This window comes from Leptonychotes weddellii, chromosome 15 (genome assembly GCF_054177405.1).
Source record: "Leptonychotes weddellii isolate Sample4059 chromosome 15, ASM5417740v2, whole genome shotgun sequence".
Taxonomy (NCBI): domain Eukaryota; kingdom Metazoa; phylum Chordata; class Mammalia; order Carnivora; family Phocidae; genus Leptonychotes; species Leptonychotes weddellii.
This window is the reverse complement of record NC_138383.1, coordinates 21,461,808-21,488,972: the sequence shown is the minus strand read 5'-3', so window position 1 is coordinate 21,488,972 and position 27,165 is coordinate 21,461,808. Positions and strand designations below refer to the sequence as shown.

At 53.7% G+C, this 27,165-nt stretch overlaps 3 protein-coding genes and 1 long non-coding RNA gene across 5 annotated transcripts in view; 2 read left to right on the top strand and 2 right to left on the bottom strand.

Annotated features, from left to right (window-relative positions):
* Positions 1-27,165, bottom strand: part of CALCOCO2 (calcium binding and coiled-coil domain 2) — a 286,509-nt gene that overhangs the window by 200,869 nt on the left and 58,475 nt on the right. The gene's annotated exons all lie outside the window — the stretch shown is intronic.
* On the top strand, positions 370-3,413 carry HOXB4 (homeobox B4). Its single transcript, XM_006739048.2, has 2 exons — positions 370-1,038; positions 1,888-3,413. Exons 1-2 carry the CDS (start codon positions 582-584, stop codon positions 2,184-2,186), a joined length of 756 nt encoding a protein of 251 aa, XP_006739111.2. The 5' UTR covers positions 370-581; the 3' UTR covers positions 2,187-3,413.
* HOXB3 (homeobox B3) overlaps positions 3,533-27,165 on the top strand; it is a 26,430-nt gene continuing 2,797 nt past the window's right edge. Inside the window, exons 1-4 of the mRNA XM_081805937.1 lie at positions 3,533-3,880; positions 4,907-5,084; positions 23,019-23,106; positions 26,039-26,713. Coding sequence (XP_081662063.1) covers positions 26,189-26,713 — 525 coding nt within the window. The 5' untranslated portion in view covers positions 3,533-3,880; positions 4,907-5,084; positions 23,019-23,106; positions 26,039-26,188. The remainder of the gene's footprint in view (positions 3,881-4,906; positions 5,085-23,018; positions 23,107-26,038; positions 26,714-27,165) is intronic.
* LOC145717353 (uncharacterized) overlaps positions 24,854-27,165 on the bottom strand; it is an 8,216-nt gene continuing 5,904 nt past the window's right edge. For both annotated transcript variants that reach the window (XR_014140507.1, XR_014140506.1), the window contains exons 4-5: positions 25,332-25,557; positions 24,854-25,128 (exon numbers count right to left, since the gene is read on the bottom strand). This is a non-coding gene — a long non-coding RNA (uncharacterized LOC145717353). The remainder of the gene's footprint in view (positions 25,129-25,331; positions 25,558-27,165) is intronic.

Sequence of the window (27,165 nt, the reverse complement as noted above, 5' to 3'; positions counted from 1 at the left end):
GGTTCCTCTCTCTAGGCGGAGCCCCCAGTCTGCCCCTCAACTTAACTCCCCACACAGCCTCCTGGGCTCCTTCCCGTCGTGAGGAGGGGATGGGGGGCCTATGGAAGGCAGAGAATGCGGGGCGGTGAGGCCGGACAGGAGGGGGCTGCCCCGAGAGCCCCAACTTCGAGGGGATCCCGGGATTGTTCTCTGCCCAGCGCCCCAACAGGCCCTCCGGCGGCAACCTGCCCTCTTCCTCTCTTTCTCTCCCCCTTTCTCTCTCACTCTCTTTCTCTGATCCCGGAGAGAGCTAGGCGAGGAGGCGGTCGCCCTGCAGGAGCCCTATGTAAATCCTGGTGTTGGGTGGGTGGGGAGGGGGAAAAGAGAAGAAGGGGAAATAAACCTCTTTGGCTGGAGTAGGGTCCGGGTGAGCAGATTTCCTTATCCGGGAATCGCAGGCGGGGCGGCCATTGGCTCCGAGGATCACGTGGGCCCCTAACTTTGTTCACTTGACAGTAAGTAGGAGGGCTTTCGGAAACAGGAAAACGAGTCAGGGGTCGGAATAAATTTTAGTATATTTTGTGGGCAATTCCCAGAAATTAATGGCTATGAGTTCTTTTTTGATCAACTCAAACTATGTCGACCCCAAGTTCCCTCCGTGCGAGGAATATTCACAGAGCGATTACCTACCCAGCGACCACTCGCCGGGGTACTACGCCGGCGGCCAGAGGCGAGAGAGCAGCTTCCAGCCGGAGGCGGGCTTCGGGCGGCGCGCGGCGTGCACCGTGCAGCGCTACGCGGCCTGCCGGGACCCCGGGCCCCCGCCGCCTCCGCCACCACCCCCGCCGCCCCCGCCACCGCCCGGGCTGTCCCCTCGGGCTCCTGCGCCGCCGCCCTCCGGGGCCCTCCTCCCGGAGCCCGGCCAGCGCTGCGAGGCGGTCAGCAGCAGCCCCCCGCCGCCTCCCTGCGCCCAGAACCCCCTGCACCCCAGCCCGTCCCACTCCGCGTGCAAAGAGCCCGTCGTCTACCCCTGGATGCGCAAAGTTCACGTGAGCACGGGTGAGTGCGTGGGCACCCCTTCCCCCTCCCACCCCCGGTGCTTTACACCGAAGGGACCTCGGAGGCATGGGGCGGGGGGGGGGAGCTGAGGGAAGCCAATTGTCCCCGCTATAAACTCGCCATTGCCGGAGATTTACGGTCGCCTGTTTTCAGAGCCACATAATTACATCCCCCATAAATTTTTATGGCCTGGTGGGCCCCGCGCCTTTGAAGTCGGTTCCCCCATCCTCTTTGCCATTCTCACCAGCGACTTTTTCGCCTGGGAGATGCAGTCTCAGTGAAGTTGCAAGTTGGGGAGGGGTGTGTGGGGTGGGGGAGGAGAAGGAGGAGGAGGTAATCTGTATTTGAAGGGAGAGTTGAGTCAACTCCCAGTATTTATTTTTTCCTTTCTTTCCTCTAGTCTGGCTCCTTGGCTTCAGAAGTGGGCAAAAGTTTTTACTGGGGGCAGGCGCTACATGGAATCTGAGCACAGAGGGTGGGAACTAGCAGAAGAAAGGTTTAGGGAAGCCCCCCTCCCTCTTTCACCCCTCATTCTCCCATCCCGGGCCCCAGGCCAAGGGGGCAGAGAGGAGCGGTTAAAACCTTGTGAAGATTCCTTACGCCCCCCACCCCCTCTCCAGACACCCAAACAACAACGTGGAGACAACACAACCCTCCAAAACTTTGAGGTCTCTATCTCTTCCTGGGGGCCGCTTTCTTCGCTTGGCGTCCCCACCCCCCTCTGGAGGAAGAAGAGGTGGCGGGAGAGGGAGGGAGGGAGACACTGTGCTAGCTGGAAGAAAGAGCTCTCCCTCCTCCCTTTCGGGGCAATAAAACTTTCTCTTTCTCCCTCTCTGTGTGTGTGTCCAGTAAACCCCAATTACGCCGGCGGGGAGCCCAAGCGCTCTCGGACAGCCTACACTCGCCAGCAGGTCTTGGAGCTGGAGAAGGAATTTCACTACAACCGCTACCTGACGCGGCGCCGGAGGGTGGAGATCGCCCACGCGCTCTGCCTGTCCGAGCGCCAGATCAAGATCTGGTTCCAGAACCGGCGCATGAAGTGGAAAAAAGACCACAAGTTGCCCAACACCAAGATCCGCTCGGGTGGCACCGCAGGCGCAGCTGGAGGGCCCCCTGGCCGGCCCAACGGAGGCCCCCCCGCGCTCTAGTGCCCCCCCCCCCGCACGGGAGCCGCGAACCTCGGGGCGGGGGTGGGTTGTGAGCGCGGGGGTGGGGGCGGGCGGGGGGAGATGCGGGAGGGGACCCTGGGGCCTGGGTCCGCAAAAGCCTACCTGCCCTCCCCCCACTTTATCTATTTACACGAATAAACGCAGAGGAGGGGGAGGGGAAGCTTTATTTATAGAAATGACAATAGGGAGCCGGGTGAGGCCCCCCCAGAAGCAAGGTTCAAGTCTCTTGCTTTCTTCCTTAAAAAGAAGAAGAAGAAGAAGAAGAAAAGGAGAAGAGAAAGAAGAAGACAGAAAGAGAAATAGGAGGAGGTTGCACTCCTTGCTTTCAGCTTTGGCGAAGATGGATCCACGTTTCATCTTTAATCACGCCAGGCCCAGGCCCATCTGTCTTGTTTACTCTGCCGAGGAGAGGATGGGCCTCGGTGGCGACCATTACCTCGACACCCGGCTAACAAATGAGGCCCGGCTCGGCCGCGTTTACTGCTGCCGCCGCTGGAACACAGCCTGGATTTTCTTTCTTTGTCCCCCATTCCTGACACCCAGCGAAAGCACCCTGTGACTGCCAGATAGCGCAGTGTTTTGGCCACGGTAACACACACACACACACACACGCCCTCCCCTTCAGTGCCCCCGCACAGGCACACTGACTTCTCACCCCCCCCTTCCACCAAGAGGCTGGGCTGGGGGGCAGCAGGAAGGGGACAAGTGGAGGCCTGGGTGCAGGAGCAGGCAGGGAAGTTGGGTCCGAGAAAAAAAAAAAAAAGAGAGACCCGGAGACACGGGAGGGACTTCTGGAAGGTCAGGCCGTTCCTGGCAGAGCCAGAGGCCAGTTGAGTTCTGGGAGCTGGGCGCAACCCTGTTGCCAATCTAGAGTTGTTCTGCCGAGGCCTTCTCTCCTAGACTGCAAACGAATGTGAAACTAGCAAATAAAACAGGGTGCCCCTCCCGGTCTGGGAGATGATGTTGCAGAGACCTCTCCCATAGTTTATCATTGTTTTGCATTGATTATTATTATTATTATTATTATTATTATTATTATTATTATTTTATGTCATGTGCGTCCTCTCTCCTGTTCGCTCTCTGACATTCCAAACCAGGCCCCTTCCTAGTTCTGGGGCTACCTGAGTCTAGAACCCTTCGTTGGCGTGAAAATTTGTGTCCTGTACAGAGTGACAATAGAAATAAATGTTTGGTTTCTTGTGACCAGCACAGCGTGTTTTTGTTGAAACCTTGATATAAAGATACAGACAAATGCCACCCAGCGTATATGTTAAGCATCCCAGTCCATTCGGCCTCATATTGGATGTGGTTGAGGATTTTTTTCAAAGGGTCCAAAGGGACTTTCTGTCTCAGAGGACTCCAAATTGTGGTAACTTGTTTGTTTTCCTTTTGGGGTGGGTGTGTTTTGTTTGGGGCTTTTAATTTTTTCCTCCAGTCCAAAAATGGATTGAAAGTACTGGGAGGGCTGACTCTAATCCCTAATGGGGGGGGGGAATGTTTCATTGTAGGACACGAGAGGCTTAAGTATGGCAAAGCCTTTCATATCGTGATTTATTTGTCATAAGCAAATAAAATGCGGTTAAGCTGTCTCTTTCTAGACAGACGACTCTTTGCTTATTAAGGTTCGGAGGGAGGATTCTGCGAGGCCGGCGTCTTTCCTCCCGCCTAAGAAGGTATCGTTTTCCTCTGAGGTGTTTAAAGCTTTAATGAGTCTAATTTTTTGCACAGATGTTTCTAGGTGTTTGCAGGTTTTCAGAGTATTTTTATATTACAAAGGAGCTAGCCGATGCCATAGCTCAAACTCTGACAAGCAAATAGATAATCAAGAAGACAAATGGCCTCTTTTGTGAAGCCCTGCTCCTGTATTAATTTTCATTTTCTTTCTCATAGAAAGTATCGAAAGTACGACTGGGGACCAAATAGCTTTCTGTCTCTGAGGTCCCAGTCACCCCTAGAATGGAGTGGGGGAATGGGAAGGGGGTGCCGGTGACCCTCACAAGCTCTGTCAGGCTCGGGCCACTTTGGGGCAGCACCCAAAAGAAGTGCTAAGGTCTGAGGGCTCCAACCTCAGGGTCTCTGGTCTTGTGGTGGGCCAGGATACCACCACCCACCGGCCTCCAAAAAGCTTGGGGCTCAAGAGAGCATACGCAATTAAAAGTCGTTTTTCGGTCCCGTCTCCCACCAGAAAATAAACATAGCTGATTCCACCAGCACGTTTTATTGTTATTTCTTTTGTATTCCTCCGGCTTGCAGCGCGCCCGGGGAGTGTGAGGCTGGGTAGGGCCCAGGACACACGGGCCCGTGTCCACAGCGCGGGAAAGGGCCATAGAACGGCCCTGTTGAAATGCCGCTGGAAGCCTCATAAAAAATCGCCCGGACCTGGAGGCTCAGAGCGGCGAGCTTTGTTTCGGTCGAATCTCGGTGTGATGTTTAGCTGCCAGGGGATGTGGCTGCCCTTAGTGGAGGGGGGAAATAGTTCTTAAAAAGCATATGCCCCCCCAGGAATGTCTCTATAGAACCAAATCAAAGCTGCTCCTTGGAAGGTATGAATAGAATAAAAAAAGATTTCTATGGAGCTTAAAGTTCACAGCCATTCTGTGTAGACAAGAGCTAAGAAAAATGTGAGAATTATACAGAAAACCATTAATCACTTCTTTTCTTTAAATACGTATCCTCTCTCCTTTGTTATTATTCAACAGCAAATCTCCGCAGACCGGCTGTTGGGGGAAAAAAGTGTTAGCTGGCTCTCCCGGATCTGCGAGGGGGAAAAAATTTGGAACCATAAAGTTGAAAACTTTTTTCTCTCAGTTTGGAAGAAGCCCTTCGTCATGAATGGGATCCGCGGAATTCAGGCCAGAGGAGGCAAGAGGCGCAAAGGTAACAAAGCCCCCGCCTGGGCTGTCTTTTTTTTTTTTTTTTTTTTTTAATCGTTTTATGAGCTTTTTTACAAAGGGAAGAAGAAACTCTCTCGCCTCCTTCTTTTCCTTTTTCAACTTTCTTCGAGGGTTTTTTTATGGTGGATGCTTGGTCAGATTTGCTGCCTTTTATGATGACTGATGCTTGGGTCAGAGGGAGAGAGAGAGGGGCCTTGCACCTGGAGAGTGTTTGAACTGCTTGGGACTGAGGTGTCAGGGCCCCTGAAAAACCCCAGAGAACGTTGTTTGTGAGGCTGCTCAGAAGTGCTTTTCAGGTTGTGGAAAATGCAGGCGGGCCTGGGGAGGTCCAGCATGTGTGCGTGTTTAGCGACACGCACATGTGGCCCGTGTGTTCTGTGACTTCGCTTGTCTACACTGGGGGCTTGTGTCCCATATGTCCGTTTACCGGGGAGATGTCACTGCTGCCTCCTGGAAAAATGGAATGCAGTTCTTGGATGGAATGCCCCAGGCTTGGAGCAGGGTATAGGTAGACGTCTTCATTTTTTTCTTTCTTTCTTTCTTTTTGTGTCTAGCTTGGGATTCTGGACTAAATATTTGCAACTCTGAAGCAGGAAACTGTTCCGTTTACAGGCAAGGTTCGTTGATGCCGGAATCTTCCTCTTCAACTCTGCCCCCCCCCCCACTTCTTCCTGGAGGCTCAGTGTTCAGTTTGGTTTCCTTTTGCTCTCTTGTTTTAGGGGCTCTGTTCCCCCTTGTGGGGCCCTACTTCTGGGGGCAAGGGAGCCAGGGGGCTCTGCCTCAGACCTGAATGTGCTGGCCCTTTTACCCTGGGGCTCACTGTGGGTTTGGAGGCAGGAGGCTGGCAGGAGAGAGAGTTCATGGAGAGGCCACGTTTTCTAGGCGATTAGCTCAGTATTAGAACCACAAAATGACCTCGGAAGCCCCTTGACCTCTCTGAGACTGGACAGTGCGCTGGCTCCTGGCTCCTGGCTCCTGACTCCTGCCCAGGAGGGAAATTCACACCTCTGCTGGGAGGGGTCCTTGGGCTGTTGTGTGGCCCACCTTCTGCATCTCCCTCCAGCCCCCAACCCCTTCTTTGCTATCTGGGAATTTCTGGATTGTTTTTCTATGACTGTCCACTGGGGAGAAAAGAAGTAAACATTTTAGCTTAGGGGTACAGCTGGAGGAGAGAAGTAGGGTGCTGATCCAGCCTTCTGTGTAGAACTCCTTTCCTAGGCCAGGTTCTAAACGCCGCCCCCCCCCCCATCCAGCTCATCCCTCCTTCTTTCCTCTTTCTCTTGGAGGGAGCTGAGGGAAGAAAGACAAAGGGAGGTGAAAAGATAGGTCCATAGGGCTTCAGAGGGCTAAGGGAACAAGCCCCTGGGTTCTAAAGAGGGGGAAGCACCCCCCCCCCCTGCAACAGTCCCTTGGAGGCTACTTTCTCTCAAGGTCTCATATCCAAATCCACAGCTTCTCAACCCATTTTCTGAAGTTCCTTTGTTTAGGAAGCTATTCCTATAATCACTTATGCCCTCTTCCCCTAATCCCCAGTCCCACCCCAGCTACTCACAGGACTCATGGATACCTCCCTACCAGAGGAGCAAGAGAGATGAGAGAAGGGTCAGGATAGGCTGTTCTGCCCATTTCCAGGGACAGCTCTGCCACAGTAACCAAAGTTCTAGCAACTTTTAATTTTAAGAGATGGGTGGAGAATTTGCTAACATGGAGCCTTTCCAAATCTCTGTTCTACTTGATGCATCTTAAAATCCACACCAGCAGCCATTCTCTTAGGAGGAGAAAGAGACAAAGAGAGACAGACAGGCAGGCAGGCAGACAGACAGACTGAGACTCCAGCTGAGACGAGAGGAAATGTTCCTTCAGTTAAAACTAGGAGAGACAGAACCTTGCTGGGATGTGTGTGGGGTATTGATTTGCATTTTGTAAATTGTCTCCTGTAACTTGGGGACTCTAACTCAGGCAAGAAATAACTGGCATCGGTGGGTACCATCTCCTTTGTCCCTGAATGGCAGAATACACCCAGCGGCTGGAGGCCTCGGGCAGGAGAGGGAGTGAGTTGAAAGGGAGCTGGGCCGCTCCTGGACTGCAAATGTTTGGGGCTCATGTAAGATATGCACCCATTACTCATAAGGGCAGAGAACCAATTGTGGGCCCTCTAGAGGCCCAGGTGAGGAAGCTGTAGTCACCTGGGACTTTAGGAGCAGCTCTCTGCAGTGTGAGGGGGTCGGTCCATCAAAGGGAAGGAGGAGGGAAACAATGGAAAGGAAGGTTGGGGTTCATTCCAGGGTTTCAGCCCCATAGGCGAGAGCTTCGAGATTTCCCTTTTCCCTCACTCCCAGACCCCCAGTCTTTTCAGGGCTGAGCACCTCCAGCAGGCTCCCCCAGCTGGATGGGCTCATCTTCTATAATTCCAGCGGCACTCCTCATCTTTGCCCTCTCTTCCCTCCAGGTCCCGGGCCCTTCCCGTTGGCCCTCCTATTTGCACCTCCGGGGGCAGAGGGGCTGCCCCAGTCCTGCCAGAGCCCTGGAGGCCGCTCCAGCGCCCGTGGTGGGTCTCCCTGGGAAGAGTGGCCAGCCGGGGAGGGGAGTCTGGTTGGAAAACAGAGTTGGGAAGTTTCCCAGCGTGAGTTGAGCGCTGACGGATTTGTGATCAGCCATAAAACCGGCGCGTTCAGATTCGTAAATCAATCTCGCCTTTCTCACAGAATGAACGTTCGCTTTATCGGCAGCAAGAAAGCGCTCCGCTCGCGCTCAGGCTCTTGTTTATTTGAACATGGCCATTCCCAGGATCCGAAAAGAGTGTGGGCATTTTAACAGAACCTGCCTGGCGTGCCTTCCTGTCATTCTGCTGTTCTTTTTCTTGTCCTTAAAGACAATTTCTCGGTTTCAGAGATTGCTGTCTTCCCATGCTCCTGCCTATTACTTCCTTTCTGTCTGTCTCTCTCTCTGGCTCTTTCTCTCTCTCTCTTCTTTCTTTCAGACTATAGGGGACTGTTTTTCCCAAAGGGGACCATTTTTAATGGATTTGTGGCCAGGACCTTGCAAGGAGTTGCCCTGACTGGAGCCAGGCGCAGGGCCCACGTTGGGAGCAGGCTGAATTCAATACCAGTCTGTGTTTTGTATCTGGACAATCAAAGCCGACCACCCCCCTACAGAGTGCGGGCCCCGCCGACGCCCCACCCGTGCGTCGGGAGCGGGGATTCCGGAGGAGGAGGCAAGGGGCCGCCTGGCCGCCCCAGCGGGAACTTACCGGGGCCGGCGGGCAGGGTGACTGTTTCTTTGGGGGCTGCTAAGGCATCTGGGTCCTCAGCCTTCTCCCCATTGAGTTGTTTTTGGTTCAGGCCTCTCCAAACAAACTGGTGGCGACCCCTCGGCTCCTGCTCCCCTACCCTAAGCCGAATTTATTCTCCTATCCTGCCCCTCTGGCGGCGCGGGCCAGGCTGCGCGCCGAGCTGCTGAAGATAAGGCTGGGAATGTGCCGAGCGGGGCTTCTTCAGGAATGTCTTTTCTGCTCCCCTTTGCACTCCCACCCCTCACGGTGGCCCAGGACTCGGCTTCTGGTTGTAACTGGTCTGCTCGTTCTGGGGCCAAGCTGTAAGTGAAGGTTTGGGGGATTTTTTTGTTTTGTTTTTTTACATCTGGGATGAAGGAGTGTGTGTCCCTTTCTCTAGGCCTAGGGAATGGATTGCTCCTATAGTCCCTGTGTTTAACCCTTTATTATGAGATTCCACACCCCCCCCCCCCCCGCAATCTTTCCCCATCGATCAGACTCCATTGTCTGCTGATTGGGAGCTCAGAATATTAACACCTGGGAAATAGGGACCCGGGGCTGCCAGGCCGACGTCAAAGCCTCTTTCTTCCCTCTCCTTCCTCTCTAGTTCAAATCTTCGGCTGTCTTCACTGGTGTGTTAGGGGTGGAGGGGGTCACTGATATGGGGTGTGACATAGGTAGAGAGCTACTGAGTGTCCACTTCTTTTGTGTAGATACTTTAGTCTGGGGTCTTTGTCTCTAGAGTGTATTCTCAGTTGGTCACTAGAATTTGTTTCCCTGTGATGGTAATAACACAACGGAAAAAAAAAGTCCCCCTTGCGGTTATTCTCAGCTGTGGGAGCCCCAGAGTAATCTCTTCACCCTGTCCCTTTTCTGCCCCTTCCAAAGGTACCACAAAAGATCAGAAGGAGAATTAAAGCCAGAAGCCCCATTCTTTATACATGTGTAACTTGGACTTATGAAGTGTTTGTTTTGAAGCTAGTCCCTTTAGAAATGTTGTTGCTTTTTTAGGAAGAGGGGAGTGGGTCGCACTAAAATCAATATCCTAGGAGTGAGAGAGAGAACTGAGTTGGGGGGAATCTTGATCTTAAAGGATGCAGAGAGAAGAACTGGAAGCTGAGAAATCCAGGGGCTTGGAGCAGGGCTCCGCGCCCACCCCACCCCCACCCCCCAGACGCCCCTGCAGACTATTTCTGCACCTCCAGGAACTAAGCAGAAGCAGGAGGAGAAGGGAGAGAGGAGAGGTGGGCTGTGGGTAAGTGTGTGTCTGGGGAGGGGAGGTTAGGGAGCTGTAGGTAGAGTAGGTATAGATGCGAATGTGGGAGAGAGAAGAACTCACTACTCTTCCATTGGTGGGTTGGGGGGAACCTATTTTGCAGGAAAATTTCTCCTCCTGAAGGGGAAGGTCATAGTGGTCCTTTGAGCCTGAAATCGAAAGACCCCCTTCCCCCTCCTGGTCACGTGATTCATTAAATAATTAATGCCGAGGTTGCAGAATAGATATGTATTCGTCAGGAAAATCGCAGGCTCGGTCTCCCTGTTTCTGACGTGCAATTCAACTGTCCTTTGAAAAACAAGCCTGTACCCCGAGAAAAAAAAAGAGAGAGGGAGAGAGAGAGGGAGAGAGAGAGAAAAAGAGAGGGAGGCAGCAATAAAACAGCCCCGCAGCCGGAGCCACACCGCGGGCTGGGGTATTGTAAGTAGAAGGGATTTCTCACTACCTACCGCGTCTTCTATGTCCATGTAAATTTATTGTTTGTTATTAATGTTATTGTCGTAAAATGTGACAAATAGCCATCTTCATTTCCTGCCATTTCTCTTCACACGGTGTTCTGTATGTTTATACCCATTGAGGCATTGCATAGAGATTTTAGGAATATTCCTCTTCTCTCTCTCTCTTTCTCTGTCTCTCTCTCCCTCTCCTCCAACCTTTTTCTTGATTTATAGCAATATGGGTGTCAGCTTCTCGACCGGCATGCCAGCCATTGTGTGTGTGTGTGTGTGTGTGTGTGCGTGCGTGTGTGCGCGCGCGTCTGTGTGTTTGTGAGCAAGTTGTGTTGTTTATGGCCATGTCTTCGATAAATCATTTCTCACGGAAAATGATGTGGAAGCTAGGCTATTTCTGCGGCCGGGAGAGACTCGCTCTCGGAGCCACTTCCTCCCCTCTCTGCTCTGCTCCCAGGAGTTGGTTATTTCAGACGATTTGCAGTAATATATCAGCAGTTAATATGAAAGCTCTATGGCTGGAGGTCTTAAATTACAGCATCTGTGATTATCAATTAAGGCGAGATTTGTATAAATTTGGTAAACCAGAAATGCGTCACTGGCATATAAACCCAGTCAAAGACCACGACCTAATATAAAAATTATATTTGCAAGCCTGAGAGAGCCAACATTCCTAAAGCAGCAGACAGAGCTTCATTTTTCAGCGGTTCCCCTCCAGGAGTTTGGCTGCTCTGACTCCAGCCCAGGGTAAAGAACCCAAGTCTGAAGGCAGAAGGAGCCTGGGGGCAGGAGAGGTGGAGGCGGAGGGAGAAATGGCTGGAGTTGAAGGCAAAGATTTTTGTAATCAGTGGGGACCAAACTGAAGCCCTCTGCAATGGGAAGGGGGCTGGAAGGATTCAGTCATAGTACTAAAGTATCATCTGTAGGATCTATGTGTATGGCACAGTACCGAGGGTGGAGAAGGAGCTCTCCAAATTGGGGGAGAAAATGGGGGCAGAGGGTGAAGGGCAGGGAGAGAAGCTGAAAGCTCCCCACCCTACTGGCTAACAAAACAAGGAAATGAATTCACACCCCAGTAGCCTTCCTTCGACCTCCTGAAACAAAGAAAGTTTCCTCAGCAGTGAGGGACTCTGTGTTTGGGGCTAAAGCAGGGAGAATTTCTCTAAGTTTTTCTAGAAAAGAAATGTTCCAGGAACCAGGTGGTCCCAGAAAGTTGGTGAGGGTTCCGGGACATAGGGTGTGTTCCCCTCCATAAGCCCCCCTCCAAAGAGGGAGCAAATGGGGTGCAGATTGGGAGGGGGAGAGCTGGTAACTTTTCCCTTGGGTCTCATGTGGGGGTCCCAGTTCCTCCCCATTAGGGAAGAGCCTGATGGTCAAGAGCAAAGCCAGAGGTAGCTTCTGGGGACATTCAACACTGCACCCCAAAGTTGTGATGGATGAGGAGCAGAGGGCCAGAGCCTTTGCCAAGTAAGGTCCAGGCCGCTGGCTTTTCCTTTTCTGGCTGGAGCCCGGCCAAGTGACTTTATAGCTACTATTATCCGTGATATTTAACTCTGCCTGCTAGTGTAAACCTTTGAGGAGAAAAATTAGAGTGACGCCGCAGCACCCAGGTGTTAATTATTCATGGCAACAGCCTCGTGGAGTGGCGGCTTAGGCCTCAGTCCTGGAGCATCCAGGAGCTCGCTCCCATGCTTGGCTCCAAGGGGCGCTGAGCCCCGTCCTTGTTACCTGGCAGATTTGTGGGTGGGTGGTGGAGGAAGCCTCCCAGATTGGGAGTATGGATTGAAAAGGGTTTAGGGGGAAAGAGAAGGAGAGGTCAAGACCCTAGGCTGGGATGGGTGTGGTGTTACCTAGTCTGGATAAAAGGAACTGGGGAGAGTGTGGATTCAGGGGCAGCTCTGATGGGACTGGAGATTGTGGGGAAGGGGGAAGGTGCTGGGGAAGGCAGGCTTGAGGGATGGGGGCTCCAACCCTTCAGGCCTCCCTCTTTCGGTGTTGGAGAATCCCACACACACTCAGTGTGACAGGCGAGTATGTATTTCTCCCTCACCTGGGAAGTTGGGGGGGGGATGTAAATGAGGGAAGGGTGAGTTCACCCCCAAAGCAGCATTCCAGAACTTAGGCCAAAGTCTTGGAGTCCCTGAGAGAAGGGGGAAGGATTACCTCTTCCTTGGAGAGGAGGAGGGACACAAGAGAAGGAAGAGGGAGACCTGTGTTTTATTAGCTTCTGAATTCAGCCTGTTTTGGGGGATGGAAAACAAAAGGGGAAGGCTGAAGCATTTGCTCTTTGGGAAGGTCAGAGCTAGGGGGGTGAGCTGGGAGCCAGTCCTACAGGCCGCTACCCCTGTGTTACCAACTATCCTCCTTCTCCGTCTCCCCTCCCCCTGCTGCCTTTGCCTGTGACATGGCGATCTGATCCCCCCTTTTCCTCTCCATTCTGTCAGCCCGCTTCAGGTCTTTGTCTCTTCTGGCCGTGGGGATACCCCCTCCCCTTTCCTTTCCCCAACTCACACTCAGAGACTTCCCCCAGGAGAGACAAAAGCGGGGAGACCATCCCTCTTCACCATTATCTTTTAGTTGCTGGCTCCTTGCAGAATCTCTCCACGTAAGGCTTGATGCCCTCCATCCAGGCATATATCAGCAAGTTTGGAAAGACTTTGTTGTTGTTGTTGTTGTTGTTTATATATAAATATTTGGTTTACTTAGCCACGAAGCACCCAGCCTCTTATCCGTTCTGCACATATGCACCCCATTTGCTTTTGTGCTGTCAGGGGATGAGGTAGAACGTATTTGGTGGAAGGGGCTTTCGGAAAGCTGCTGAGTCCATCTTCTCTCCAGACTCTGCTGGTGTCCTTCTTTAGGAATGAGAGTGTTTATCCCCATGCCTGTAAGAAGCTGGGCTGCCAATGCTTTGGCAATCAGAGGAATTGAATAAAAAGATGAGGAGAGAGAGGATGAAGGAAAAAGGGAGGGCCCCAGAGAGAGAACAAGCAGCAGGATCCTTTTCTGAGGGGAGAAGTTAAGGCAGAGCCCAAGGAGAGGATGACAGGGAAAATAAAGACAAAGGCCGGTCAGAGCGGCAGGGAGGCTGTCCTGGGACAAGGAACCCCACAACTTGGATGGGCACACACACACACACAGAGTTAAGTGAGAAGGAGGGAACTAGAAAAGAAACCACTCACTTTGCCCCCTTCTCTGTAGAAGAGAATGTCTTTGTGATGGAAGGATGTGTTTTCTCTGCAGATGAAAGGGCCCTGAGGCCAAGAGCTCCACATTGCCCCCGGGAGAGAAGCAGCCTAATAAGTGAGCCCAGAAGTGATTTCTGGAGATACTACTAAGTCTTTCGTGGGTTCAGTTCAAACTTACAGAAGACAGAGAGGCAGAGTATGAGAAGACAAAGAGGCCGTGGGAAAGGGACAGAAACAACAGAGATGGTTAGAAAAGGCAGAGGGGGGGGAGAGAGAAAGAGAAAGAGAGGGAGAGACAGAAGAGAGAGACATGTTGAAAGAGCCCAACCCCTTGGGGAGGCCAGGCAAGGGGAGAGGGGAGGGCTGCAGGGGGTCTGGAAGCTCCTCCAGACTCAGTGCTTTCTTTCCAGGCAGCTGCCCAAAGCCAGGGCTGTCCCAGAAGCAACTGCCTCTAGAGTAGGCCCTCCGGGGTGCTAAATCAGGTGTGAGGCAGCTGGGGTAGGAACCGAAGTGTCAGGGAATGGCCAAGACTGTCTTAGCCCGTCAGTCTCCTCTTCCACCACCACCATCAGTAACTTAATGGCTGGAATCTCCCAAAACAGAATTCCACTGGGGTGGTGGTGGTATTTGGGGTCAGGCGCTCACACCTGGACCCGGGAATCCCTCCTTGGCTGGCCTCTCTTCCCCCTGGTGGGTTTGGTCTCTTCTTTCCCTCTTTAGGGACGGGGAGAAGAAGTTGATCTACCAGCTGCCTAAGAACTTTCCCTTTCACCTCCAATCCACATCTCCTCCCTTGAACCCCCAGCATGAACAAACGGATGCTAACCTTACTAATCTCCTCCCTCCCCCATCTTTCAGGAAAGAAAAGGAAAAAGGAAAAAGGGAAAGAAAGTTCCTACCAGCCTAAGCAGCTTTAGAAAACTCCAGGGAACCTGGAAAAGTGCAAACCTTCTCGCTTCTCCCATCCGTCCCTTTACGCCCTCGCCCCTGCTCTCTGCCTCCACTGCGCACCCCCACCCCCATCCTCTCGTCCCGTCCTGCCCAGAACTCTCTCCCTTCCCCTCCCTTCTCCGCTGGGCCGGACATATGGAACCCATTTCGCTGGTGACATTGAAGAGCCGCCCGTGCGCCCGCCTTCCGCCATGGCGCCCCCGGCGCTCCCCGCGCCTCGCCGTGCCCCCCGTCATTCGCCGGCTCCTCCCGCACGGCAGCTTGGCCCGCTCTCGCGGCCCCGACCCGGCTGGGTGCCAGGCGCGCCCGGCCGCCCGCAGCCCCACGCGGGCCCTCGCCGAGGGGGCGCTCCGGCTGCTCCGGCCCGGACCCCGGCCGCGCCCCGAGCGCAGCCTCCGCGCGCGCCTCGCCGCCCCGCGGCCTCAAGGGCCGAACAAAGCCGGGGGCGGGGGCGGGGGCGGGGAGGGGGCGAGCGCTTCCGGGCCTCTCCCCGCGCCGCCCGCCGCTCCGGGGCCGCTGGGGTCTGCGCGAGCGCGATGCGGCGGGCTGCGGCCGGGGCGCCCCCGCTGGGGCCGAGGGACCCGGGCCTGGCAGTTGGCTCCCGCGCGCCCGCTGCTCCTGGCTGCCCGCGGCCTGCGCCCTAGCGGGAGTCCGCCCAGGTAAGTGGGGGTGCGGAGCCAAGCGGCCCGGGTCCGGCAAGGGGTGTGTGTGTGGGGGGGGGTGGCCGAGACCCCAGCCCCCAGGTCTCTCTCCTGGGTCAGGAAGGAGGCTGGCTCCGAATCGTGGAAGACAAAGATGGGCGCACCTTAAAGAGGCGGGTGGGTGCTGCGGGGGTAGAGGGATCCGGGTGTGCGGGGCAACGTGGAGGAATGTGGGGCTGTAGGCCCCCGGTGTGTGGATGGGAACCGCTTAGGGGATGGGGGAGCTCTCTGGCCCAGGAAGGGTGTTGGAGGCTCTGGAGGGTTTTCCAGGGGAGTTGGAAGCTGTGCGTTATGAAGGAAATGTGGGGGCATCTCCTGGGGTTGGGGGGACAGCGGGGCTCTGCTCCCACAGTCCAGCTGCCACCATGGTGAGCCTTTTAGCACCTGGCGGGTTATTTGAAGCTGAAACTACAAGGGCTGCGATGAGGCCGGGTGTTAAACTGAGAAGGTAGGAGAGGGGGGTGATTTATGGCTTCAGAGAAGCTATGTTTACTCCCAGACTGCTCTGGAAACCAAAAACCAAACAGAGCAGAGGCGGGAGGAGCCCCTCTCCGAGGAGTGGGAGGCGATGCCAGGTTCATTTGCTGGGATTTATTTTCCCAGATGTGGGGAGATGGTGGGAACTGTCCCTTTGCATGCGCAGGATGTGGTGGGTCTGTGTGATGTATAAGGAGAGTGTGCAAGCATGCACATGTGGAGATGTGTTTGTGTATTGTGTGAGGCCGTTTGCACACCAGGGCACACGTGTGCTTGGACTGGGGTCTGTGGGGGTGCAGCATCGCTTTGTGAGTGGGCACACAGGGAGCTGGGAGGGAGGCTCAGAGTTCTCTGGTCCTGGTACTCTGATATGGTAGCTCTAGACACACTTTGCTGCCCCGTGCCCTCACCGTGGGGTGGTGCTGGTCCCGAGTGTGCTTTCTTTCCTCCCACAGCCACATGCAGACAGTCCACTTGGCCTGGTCCCTGGCCCCTCTGTGCCATCTGCCCACGCTGCCTGATCTTCACTTTGAACCTTTAACTTTGCCATGGGAGGATAAGGAATTAGTGAGCATGGCTGCATGGGGAGGGGAGGAGGAGAGCAGAAAAAGGCCTGGGGTGGTAGCAGAGATTGGTGGTTTGACACTGGGCCTTGGCAGGCTTGGGTTCCACCATTACTGCTTGAATTTTCCTCCAAAGTCTCTGCTTGGGAAGGGACAAGTGAGCACAAAGGGGAACAGAGCAAAGGAGCCATGCAGGATGCTGGGGGTTGGGGAGAGAAATATTTTGACCCCAGATAGTTATTTCCTCAGGCCAACTGGTGGCTCTTGCATTTCTGTCTAGAAGCCTGGCTTTGCCTGGAAATTGTTTTGCATTAAATTTTCTCAGCCGCAGAATTGTCTTTCCTCGCCTCCAGCTAAACTTGCATTTTTCCACCAGACACTTGGGCCCCGCACCAATGAAATCTGAGAGGAAGCGGCTGGGCCCTAAGTGGCTGTAATTTAATTGATTTTATCATAAATCATCAACTTGATGAAGAACCCAAGGTTTCAGTGAAGTAAATTGATATTAATGGGAGTTTCTTGAAATGCAAACTCGCTGCATTGTTGGGGCATCTTGAACTGGGGAGGAGGATTTCATGTGTCCCAAGAGCAGAGAGCCTGGGCCTGGAGCCCGCACAGCGTTAGGGGGTAGGGAAAGCAAGCTGTGAGGGGCAGCTGCAAGCCAACCGATTTCTGTGGGGGAGCAAGGCAAAGAATGGAACTTTGTTGGGGAGGGAGCAGAGTCTGACTCTGAACCCTTCTGGCCATCTTGGGAGTGCTGGTCTCCAACTGGGGGCGGGGGGAGACAGTTGGAGAGGCTGGTAGGTGTATGGGCAGAGTTGGGGGTCGGGTGAGAAAACCAGGCTGGTACAATGGGTGCATTGACTCCTAGTTAAAAATTGCCAGGTCAGAGCCTTCCTCCTCTAATTATACAAATTAATTATTTACTGCTCAGGTTGCTGTGTCCAAAAATAGCACTTTTGATTTAGTGATGGAGGTAGAGAACACCTCCCCCTACACACACAGAGAGAGAGAGAGAGAGAGAGAGAGAAGGGTGGTAGAAACCAGTGTATGAGCCTCTGTGGGAGCAAGGAGAACCAGGAGTGGGGTTGGTTTTCAGCAGTAGCGGTGTATACATTTAAATCCCAAGAAGAAATATTCTGCTTTTGGCAGAGGTGGTGCCCTTTATTGTCTGAACTCAGTTTATTACTGCATACTGTCACTCACTTTTACATGAGCACACAGAGAACCACAAGCTGTCAGTCCAAAAAGGGACCTGAGAGATCATTTAGGCCAACCCCTCCCCTCCACGTACATGCTCTGGCTTTGCAGAGGGGACACTGAGGCCCAAGGAGTTCACTGCTTCAGATCACACAGCCAATCTGGAATGCCTAGAATCCAAGCCTCCTGACTGCTGAGGCTGTGCCAAGTATGACTTTAGACAAATCACTTCCTGGCTCTGAGCCTCAGTTTCCCTGTCTGTAACAGTGGCAGGGGTTGGAGAGGACGGTGTCTTTGAGTTTCTCCATAGGTCTGACCTTGGGAAACTCTCTGGTGCATGTCCTGGAGTTCTGAGGGCATCTGGGTGTAGAAGTTACTGTGTGCTTATCTGCAATATCCAGGGAGTATGTACGCACCCAGAGCAGTGGATAGTTACTGTGATTGGCTAGGAAATCTACTAGAATCTGGACCATTCCTCTTCTTGAAGGTGTCTTTATTCTCAGCAGAGAAGCCCAGGCTGAGAGCAATTGAAGTGAGAAGTCAGTGGAGAGGGGCCAGCTAGCTGGGTTGGGCTGGCATTGGCATTTGGAGGGGGGGCACTAAGGAAAAGGGGGGTTCCCCCTAACAGAGCAAGGCATTTTCCCTGCCAGGCACTGGACTGAGGCTGGAATTGTCCAAATTTCAGTTTTTGAAATTCTTCCTACTCCAGCCCAGGGACTACTGTGGTTTCAGAATTTGGATTCTGTAATGGTGGTCCACTGCCTGTCCCCCAGCCTCACCCTGACCCCAGGCCCTTTGAGCCCTCTCTTTTTTGGGGGAGGACACACACAGGGTAGCAGAGCACTGTAGGTGTCCTCCCAGGGCAGCCAAGACAGAAGGCCTATGAGGTAGATGACCCCCACCCTATTTTTGCTCTTGTTTTCATCTCTTTTCCCAACTGGAAGTAGATAAAATTCAAAAGAGATCGGGGCTTCTTAGAAGTTGCATGGTTGTGAGAGGAAGATTTCTTGTAGGGTCAGGGATATGGGAGGCCACTAGGGGACCGGAGGTTTCCAGACTGCCTTGGGAAGTGTGGTCAGGTACATGAGTTCTGGTGGAGGAGAGGAAGAGATGGGCACAACTTCATCCTTGGAGTTCTGGAAATCAGAGTCTCTGTTTTGAGAGAGAGGGAGAAAAAAAAAAAAAAAAAGAAAAACACCCAAAGGGCTGGCAAGTCCAAACTCTGGCCCTATCCCATTCTGACTCTGGGGTTTTATATTTGGAGGCAATTCGGAAGGCCTTCCGCTGATTGGTCATTAATCCGGTGAGTTATTGTCTGCTAAACAGAGGTCACTGGGAGAGAGACATCCAATCTGTCAGGAGAGACCTGCCCAGTCACTCGCAGCAGGCTAGGCCCCTGTTCCTCTCTTGCCTGCTTCTCCCTCCCTTCCCCAGCCACCCACCTCCTCCCCAAGCTGGCCAGGATTCGGTCTTCCCCGTCTTGCCCTCGCCAGTCTGCCCACCTTTGTCTCGACTGGCCGCCCGGGGTGGGTCTGCCAGGCCGGGACTGAGCGTCTAGATGCGGCGGGCCCCGGATTCAGATGCGCCCGCCTGTCCCTGACTCGTGACTTGGCCCGCGGCACCGCCATCCGCTCGGTCAGCGCATCCAGGCCGCCTCCGTGGTCCCGGAGAGAGACACTTTGCGAACCCTCGTGGCTGCTCTGTGTTTCCCTGCTTCCCTCCCGCGCCCCTCCACTTCGGGTGGGGGGAGAGCAGAGCTTGCATTTTTCTTCTCCAACCGTGGCGGCCTCTGTCTTCTTTCGATCCCCGCTTCCGCTGAGCCGGGTCTACACCGGCCTCCGCGGCCTCACGGAATCTTCTTCCCGCTTCCTCTTTGTTTCCTCCCGCACAGGCGTCTTAGAGAGGTGGGGGTTGGGAATCCAGATACCAAGAGCCATCTTCATTAGCAATTTAATTTTACAACCGCCAGCTTTGAAATCTTTATTAATATGCAAGAAGAGATGGACATTCCGGTGCGTGTGTGAACTCCACAGCGGCCACAAAGTTGGGCAGTGAAGCTGGAAAAGAGTGTGGGGCCCGGAGCCCAGACAGAACCAGGAAGAAACAGCTCTCTAATCGCCTTGCCCCCCGCTCCCAGGTCCCAGCTTCTCAGTGAGCCGGTGGGTTGGTTGAGCTGGAGGCCAGATCTTTGGTCACCCCAAGGCTGATATCAGAAATCGATTTTAAAGCAGCCAGCCATTTTGTCCTTATTGAGAGGAGAATTTTCGTTTGCTCTTCGGTAGATTTTTCTTTTGGAGGGGGAGAGGGAAACAGACATGATCCTTCCAAGGCCTGGAAGGTGGGCAGCCAGGAATGGCTCTAAGAGGTTTAACGGGCTCCTTGTCCCCTGGTACTGGGTGCGGATTAGGAGTGGGGGAGGGGAGTGCTGTAGCGAGTGGGAGGGGAAAATATGCCCAGAAGGGGGCCATTTTTTCTAACTTTTACCTTTATTGTTAATTTCTGCCTTTGTTAGATTACCCTAAAGTCTCTGTCTTAATCTCGTCTCAATTTTTCTTTTTCAATCTCTCTCTCTCTCTCACACACACACACCCAGAGTTAGGTTGCCCAAATTTCCCTACTTGGGTCCAGGAAGAAATTGTTCACTCCTCTCTCTGGTCTGCCCCTAAATCACCACTTCATTGTCAGGAGTGATAAACTCCTCTTCCCCCTCTTTTTCCAGACCCCAGTCTTCCCGCACACCCCTGTGATGTCTCCTACTCCAAGTAGGAGCCCGGCCTTTGTCCCCTGAAGTTTGAAAGGTCCCAGCCTGCAGCAACAGCTCATAGGAACCGGGTACCCTCCAAGCTGCCTGTTCCCCCATCCACCTACCCCCTTCCCAGCCCCAACCAGGGCCAACCGGCCTGCCAGAAATCTCCAGGAAAGGAAGAAGAAAGAAACCAAACTGGGATCTAATTGCCTCCCAAGCAGTTCAAATGGGCTCTGTTCTCCAGAATTAATAAGAAGCCCCCACTCCTTCTCCTACTGCATTGGGGGGTGTGTGTCCTCTGAAATTTTTCTCCAGGTTAGCTTTCTGGATCCCCAGTCCTCCTTTTCACCCCCACCCCACCATGCCACAGCTCCTTGTGTCCCCAGAAGAGACCACAATGAGTTGAGGAGGCTCTGGGAGGGGAGGGGTTCACCTCTGTCTTTGGAAAGCTCCTCCACCCTCCTTCAGCTCAGCTCCAGGCTAGATCCTCCTGCAGCCCAGTCCCACAGGCCCACAGCTGGCTGGGTACCCTCTGGGCTTTCTTAATTCCTTGAGGTAATGCTGTGCAGCCCCATAGCGACCAGGTTCTCCTCTTGCCTCAGTTTTGCAATGATTTTCTGTAGCTAGTGGTAGCAACAGCTAGGAGAGCTGGAGGGTCTGAGGTACATTTTTGACTTTTAATTTTGGGGAGTAAGAGAAAAGACCCAAAGGTGCTCATTCCCTTAAGCCTCCGGAAGCCTCCCTGGGCTGAGTCCCCAACCCACCAGGCCCAAAGCTACATAGGAACCAACATAGTAGGTCCCTAACCAGGGTCTAGAAATCTCAGGACAGGCTCCGTGCAACCACGTACGCAGGCAGCTGTAATGGTGTTCTTTGAGGGTCCTGGCTTGAGTAGCAACATAGGCTTGGGCTTGCGCGAGGGGAAAAATGGCTCCCACCCTCTGTCCTCACCACCCTCCCCTTCCTTCAGCCACCAGCTCTCTAGGCAGGTGGTAGGGTCCTTGGGACATCACAGTGGGAGGTTCTGGCGTGTAGTTTCTGTTGCTGGAGAGCAGGGAGGCCATGGGTCCCACCCACCGCCTGCTCAGCAAGGCCCCAAGAAACTGGCTGCTCCAGCCCATGAAAACTGACTTAGCGGGACTGAAAGCAGTAGGGGCTGGAGGAGGCCCGGGGAATACTCGCTAAGAGAGCAGGACCCTTTCTTAGCCCAAAGCAGAGCTTGTGAGTGGGGTGTGAGGGAAGCTTTGCCAGACGCAGCCACCCTCTCCTGGAGGGAAGACAATAGCTGGAACCATCTCTCACCTTTGTTCTCCCAGTCCCATCTCTTCTGGTGCATCCAGATGGGAGAAGGCAAAAGCCAAGCATTCTAACCAGGAGGTCACAGGGTAGTGGCTGGCTCTGTCTACTCGAAGTTAAGAGAACAAGTTTTCCAAGCTGGCTTTGTAGAAAAGAGAGACTCCATGCCTTCTATTTTATCCCCTAAGCCCTGAGTCAGCAGTTAGGCAGAGTTGCAAGCACTCCTGCTTTGGGAGATGTCCTGGTCCTCTTTTTGTCTCTCCTCCACCGGGAGTGGCTCTTCCCCACCCCCGCCCCAAATCTGCAGACACCTACATTCTTGGCTCTTGGCTCCCTCCTACAGGCCTCCTCGCCTTTTCCTGCCCTTCTCAAACACATCCTAAGAAAAGTTTAGCTTTTGTAGTCCTCCTCACTTGTGCCAAGAGTCATAAATCTTGCAGAACTAAGAGAAACAAACAGGTTTGTTCTGCATAATAATAATAACTACCCTCCTTCTCTTCTGCCAGCGCACTTAAGATGAAGCCATTTTGGTAGTTCTTCTCACCTTCTTAGAAGTACAAATGTCCTTGTCACCTCTTAGCCCCTTCTCCCTATCCAGAGGTGAGAATCTTAACAGAAACTTCTCCGTGAAGTTCTTACAGCTTCTCTATTGCCAGCCGTGTCTGGAGCTCGGGCTAAACAGACTGCTCCTTTTGTCACCCTCTCCTCAACCCCCCTCCTCCTGCAAGATGGTCTGGATTTTTAAAATAATCACTCACCGCTTGTTGTCTGTTCTCAAAAGGGGGGGTGTTTAAAAAAAAAAAAAGGTCTGGCTGTCTCCCCTACCGGTTGGAAACTGAGCCTGGAGATTTGCGGGGAGAGAGAAGAAATAGGGAGGGTGTGGGGGAAGAGAAGAAACAGCCTGGGAGACTTGGAGAGGGGGAGCCAGGGCGAGAGGGCGGGAGACCCAGCCACCAGTCCCGGAGGAGTGAAACTACTTAAAAAAAAAAAAAAAAAGCCCTAGTGTTGCCACTTCAAGTGAACACAGAGCGGCACCCAGCACCCCCACCCCCAGGCGCCTTGCGTGCCTTTGACTAGGCCTCCCCACCTACTTCACAGTTAGCATAATGGTTTACCAGCAGGGTGCCGGGGAGCTGTGAACTCCACTGGCTTTGCCTTGCCTTCCTCTTCCTGCCCCCCCCGCCCCCCCGCCCCGCACCAAAATCTCAATTTAAAAATTTACCTGTTTAAAAAAAAAAAAACAACCCAAAACAAAAATCCCTACTTTCTTTCCTTTCTCACTTTTTTTTTTTTGAGGGGGGGGGTTTAAAAAATGTCCCCCTCCCCCATCACCACCAACACCTTCCCTCCTTATCAGGCATCTAAGCTTGCTAAAGGGGGAGTGGTGGGGGTGTGTGTGAGCTTGTGTGTGTGTGAGTGAGTGTGTGTGTGTGTGTGTGTGTGTGTGTGTGTCTGTGTGGTTTTTTTCCCTGTGCAAAAGCAGAGGCCATTGTTACGGAGAGTAGGGCGTACCAGTCTTGTAGGGCAACCACACTGTGGCGGCTTGGCCGAGCCGGAGCTTGGAGCTGGATTCGCAGCGAGCTGAGCCGCCCGAGCACCTTTCGGTCTTCTTCTATTTTTTTCCCCGCTCCCCCACCCCCTCCCTCCTGAGCACCCCCGCTCCCAAGCCGAATGAATTGAAGCAGACGCCGCGCGGCTCCTTCGGCCGCTCTGCCCCTCGGGCTCCCCAGCCGGGGTGGCTATTGGGGGGGGGGGCGACGCAGCTTTAAACAGTGGTCTTTTTTTCCTTTGCCTTCAAGGAGGGGAGATTTCTCGCCTGCCGCTCGCGCTGGGGCTCGATGTGAATATATATTATGTCTGCCTGTTCTCCCCTCGTCGGTGGCTAAGGTAAGCTGGACTGAAATAGGCTATCAGTTTGTGAATGGCGGAGAGTATGTCTCAATGATTTATGGCCCATATGACTCCAATCTCGGTTCAAGAAGAGTTCACAAGCTTTAAGCTTCCTTCCACGCAGCGACTCTCCTCTCTCTCTCTCTCTCTCTCTCTCCCTCCCTCCCCCTCCCTCCCTCTCTCTCTCTCTCTCTCTCCCTCTCTCTCTCCCTCTCCCTTCTTGCTTCTCTCCTTTTCTCCTCTCTTTTCTTTCAGCAGCCAGATCCAGGGCTGAATTTTCCCCCGGCTGCTAAGAAGAGCCTAACCTTTCTCCCTTTTCCTTTCTTGTTCTTTTATTTTTCTTCCTTCCACTATTTTTTTTTTTTTTTAAAGTCCTGGAAGGTGGCCCATCCCCTGTCTCCGGGCTTCCCCAGCTATTGTTACTCGACCCGGCTCTTTTCAGGGGTGTGCCTGGACAGGTGGGGTTCTTGGGATGGCTCACCGCCCTTCTCTAGTGAGACCCTGGGGGGAAGCCGGGAGCCACCGTCTCCCTCCCTCCCTCTCTCCGGAGAAGCCATATGGAGCCTGGATTTTTCCAACATGGAGGCAAGGGAAATAGACATGTTTGGCTTGGTAGAGCTGCACCCACCCCCTCTTCTCCTGGATCCCTAGATCTCGGATCCCCTCAACACCTTAACCTCTTCTCACTGTCCCTCTGGCAGACCCAGGGCCTGCCAAAGTCCCGGAGCAGAGTTGCTAAGGCGCCTTTTAATTCGGTTACCTCCAGCTCCCAAACTTGCTGCCCTCAGCCCGGTGTGCTTGGAACCTGCCACCGCGAGCCCTTTAGGCATTCTGAATGCTTTCTCTTCGCCTCCTTGGGCCAGCCTAGCTAGTCACCAGCCCCTGCGGCAGCAGCGGCCGAGACAGCCCAGAGGCGGCAGCCAGGGGCTAGCTCCGTCCACAAACCTCCCAGCCCTCTCTCGCCGCCGGCGGTGTCTCCATTCTTTCCTGTTCCGTCTCTGGCTTCTCCGCTTCCCACACTCGCCTGGCCTCTGTCCTGCGATGGTTTGCAGGTTTATTGCAGGGGGAACGACAGGAATTTCGGCCCCAGGCGTCTAGTCAGATTATTGCTTTATCATCATCATCATCATCATCATCATCATCATTACGGCTGCAACAGTCATTTAGACTAAATAAAGCCAGGGCCCAGCCAGCCAACCTCTTCCAACGTTTTTATTTCATTCTCTTCTCTATCTATTAATAACAAACTCAACTGATGCCTGTTAATTAATTCCCCCTTCATCCAGGGCTGCTCCGAAGCTAATTTTGGTTAAATCATCAGAGGCTAATGGTAATAATAATAAAGGGACTGGGTCAGGCTGGTCAATTGAACTCCAGTTCTCCTCCCTGGAAGGACCTGCTGCTCTACAGACCCATGTGTATTTCCCAGAAACAAATTCTTCCCAGAAACCAATCGGAACTCAGGGCTACCCTGGCTCCCTTTTGAGTGTAAATCTCTGCCATTAAGAAGGGGATTTATGTGTGGAAGGGACTTCCTTCACCTGCCCTCCTTTTATTTTATTTTCCTATTTTTAGTTTGCTTTGGAGTTGACCAGCTGGGCTGAATGAGATTTAGGTAGTCCAAACTCACATGTCAGAAGACAGGGTCACTCTGGAGGTTTTATGAAATACGATGGTGAGAGATGCGGGAAGACAGGGAGGAAAAAAATGCAACCAGAAGTTTTAGAAGAAATACACAAAATCCTATGACAGCTTGAAGCTTTATTTTTTCTGCACAGTTTTAAAAGTCTGCGTTAAAATAATGATTTTTTTTTTTAACTTGGAAAACTTCAGTAAACAAGATACCCTGTTTCCAACCCAGAGAATAATATTGTTCTGATTGCTCTGTTGACTTTCTTTTTTGCCTTGGGAAAAGGTGTTCTCATTCAGGAAGCACTTTAGCATCTCTTGGTAGAAAAGTCCAGCAGTTATCCAGTTTCTCTCTTCTTTTCTTCTTTTGGAGAAATCAGAGGAAACAGACTGTCAAGGAAAGGGGTGGGGAAAAAATTAGGTCTGATGAAAAAAAATGGAGCCGGGAGAGACTTGGGCCAAATGGTCACTGCACCAATCAGTTGGGCCAGGGAAATGGAAACAATCCTGCTCCATTTGGGGGCCCCATGGGGCTGCTAGCTGCTGGGTCCCAGACTTAGCTGAGCAGAGACTCAGACTGAAGGTGGTGGTACCTGCCTGCCGCAGGGCCATGGAGGAGGCTCGGTTCTGCTGGCTCTGGATGTTAAAAATCTTCAGGAAGTTTCTAGGTCAGGTTGTTGTTGTCTTCGTGAGGTGGGAGGGGAAAGAGAGGGCTCCTCACAGGAGAAGGTTCCCTGCTCAACTTGCTTCTCCTTCCTGTCTCTTTCGGAGATCCTCTGTTTTTTTTCCTTCAGGCTAGACTCTGCTTGGGTGAGAGACCTGGAGGGACATGGAGGGAGGCAAAGACAGGAGGCGTCTCAGCTCAGAGGAGGGTGTTGGTGATGCTTTTATTTTGGAGTCTCCTAGTTCCCCCCCACCCCAGCCACCCTATCCCAGAGTTGGTGTGTGTGGGGGGGGTGGAGATTGGGAGAGGGAGGAGGAAGAGGTCAGGGGCTAGCATGCAGGCGGGAGAGAGAAACCATGGCCTTTGCGGTAGTAAGATTCCATACCTAGGCAGTCCCCAAAGGAGTAGAAGTGGAAATAAAAACTGGTGGGCTCTTTCCTTAAAATTAAAATAAGAAATAAAAAAAAAATCCATTTCAGGTCAGAAAAGTGGCCTCAGCATCCGCTTTGAAGATGTTGGGGTGGGGGAGAAGAAAAAAAAAAAAACCCTATTGATGTCAGTTCCCTTTTCAGCTCCTAAGATGGATTCGAGCCCCAGTCCTCTTCTCCCCCTTGTGTCTCTTCTCTCACCCCGCAGGTCAGCCGCTCCCAACGGACTCGGGAGGAGGGGGGCAGAAAGGGGAGGGGGGGTCCGGCGCCTCACGTGACCCCCGCGGGTGCCAATGTCCGGTCGTGAGGGTATCAGGCTCTTGCAAGTTGCCACCCACTGCCCGGGCCTCGCCCAGCGATGCAGAAAGCCACCTACTACGACAATGCCGCGGCAGCACTCTTCGGAGGCTACTCCTCGTACCCTGGCAGCAATGGCTTCGGCTACGACGGCCCCCCCCAACCCCCCTTTCAGGCCGCCACGCACCTGGAGGGCGACTACCAGCGCTCGGCGTGCTCGCTGCAGCCCCTGGGCAACGCCGCCCCTTATGCCAAGAGCAAGGAGCTCAACGGCAGCTGCATGAGGCCCGGCCTGGCCCCCGAGCCCCTGCCCGCCCCGCCCGGCTCACCCCCGCCCAGCGCCGCACCTACCAGTGCCACCAGCAACAGCAGTAATGGGGGCGGGCCCAGCAAAAGCGGCACCCCCAAGTGCGTTCCCGGCTCCAACTCCACCCTCACCAAACAGATATTCCCCTGGATGAAAGAGTCAAGGCAAACGTCCAAGCTGAAAAACAGCTCCCCCGGCACAGGTACCAGCTCTCTGCCTTCCCCGTCGTCAGCTTTTGTCCGGGCCAGGAATGTCACTGTTATTCTAGCACCCAGCCCCTAGGCGCCCGGGCGGCGGCGCTTCGCCCGTAGCCCCCACCACCTGACGACCCCTGACCTCGCCAACACCCTGTCCCGCCAGCCACCCTCCACCTGAGCTGCCGAGAGCTCCAGAAGGCCAGGTGCTTGCTCGGCCTCAGCCCTTGGCAAGGCCACAGAGCCACGAGACGCTGCCAGCGGACGCAGAGTCGTCAACGATTGATTATTATTAAGTATGATTACTGTGGGTATTAATCACAATCGCTCGGGCGGCCCGGGGTCCCGGCCTCCAGGCAAAGCAGCCTCTTGGAGCCACACTTCCGCGCCCTGTCCCCGAATGTCCAGATTCCCCCAGGGGTTCTCCTTGGCCGCCCACCTGGTCCAGAGGACCTGGCGGGAAGTGTGTGTGGGAGGGAGTGGGGGTGGGGTGGGGTCTTCCCAGAACCCGGAATTGGGAAATGGGGGGAGAAAGCG

Bases quoted from the DNA above. Each gene is read 5' to 3' on its own strand.
- HOXB4 (XM_006739048.2), top strand. From the start codon at position 582: ATGGCTATGAGTTCTTTTTTGATCAACTCAAACTATGTCGACCCCAAG. The intron at 1,039-1,887 runs GTGAGTGCGTGG...GTGTGTGTCCAG, and splicing joins CAAAGTTCACGTGAGCACGG to TAAACCCCAATTACGCCGGC.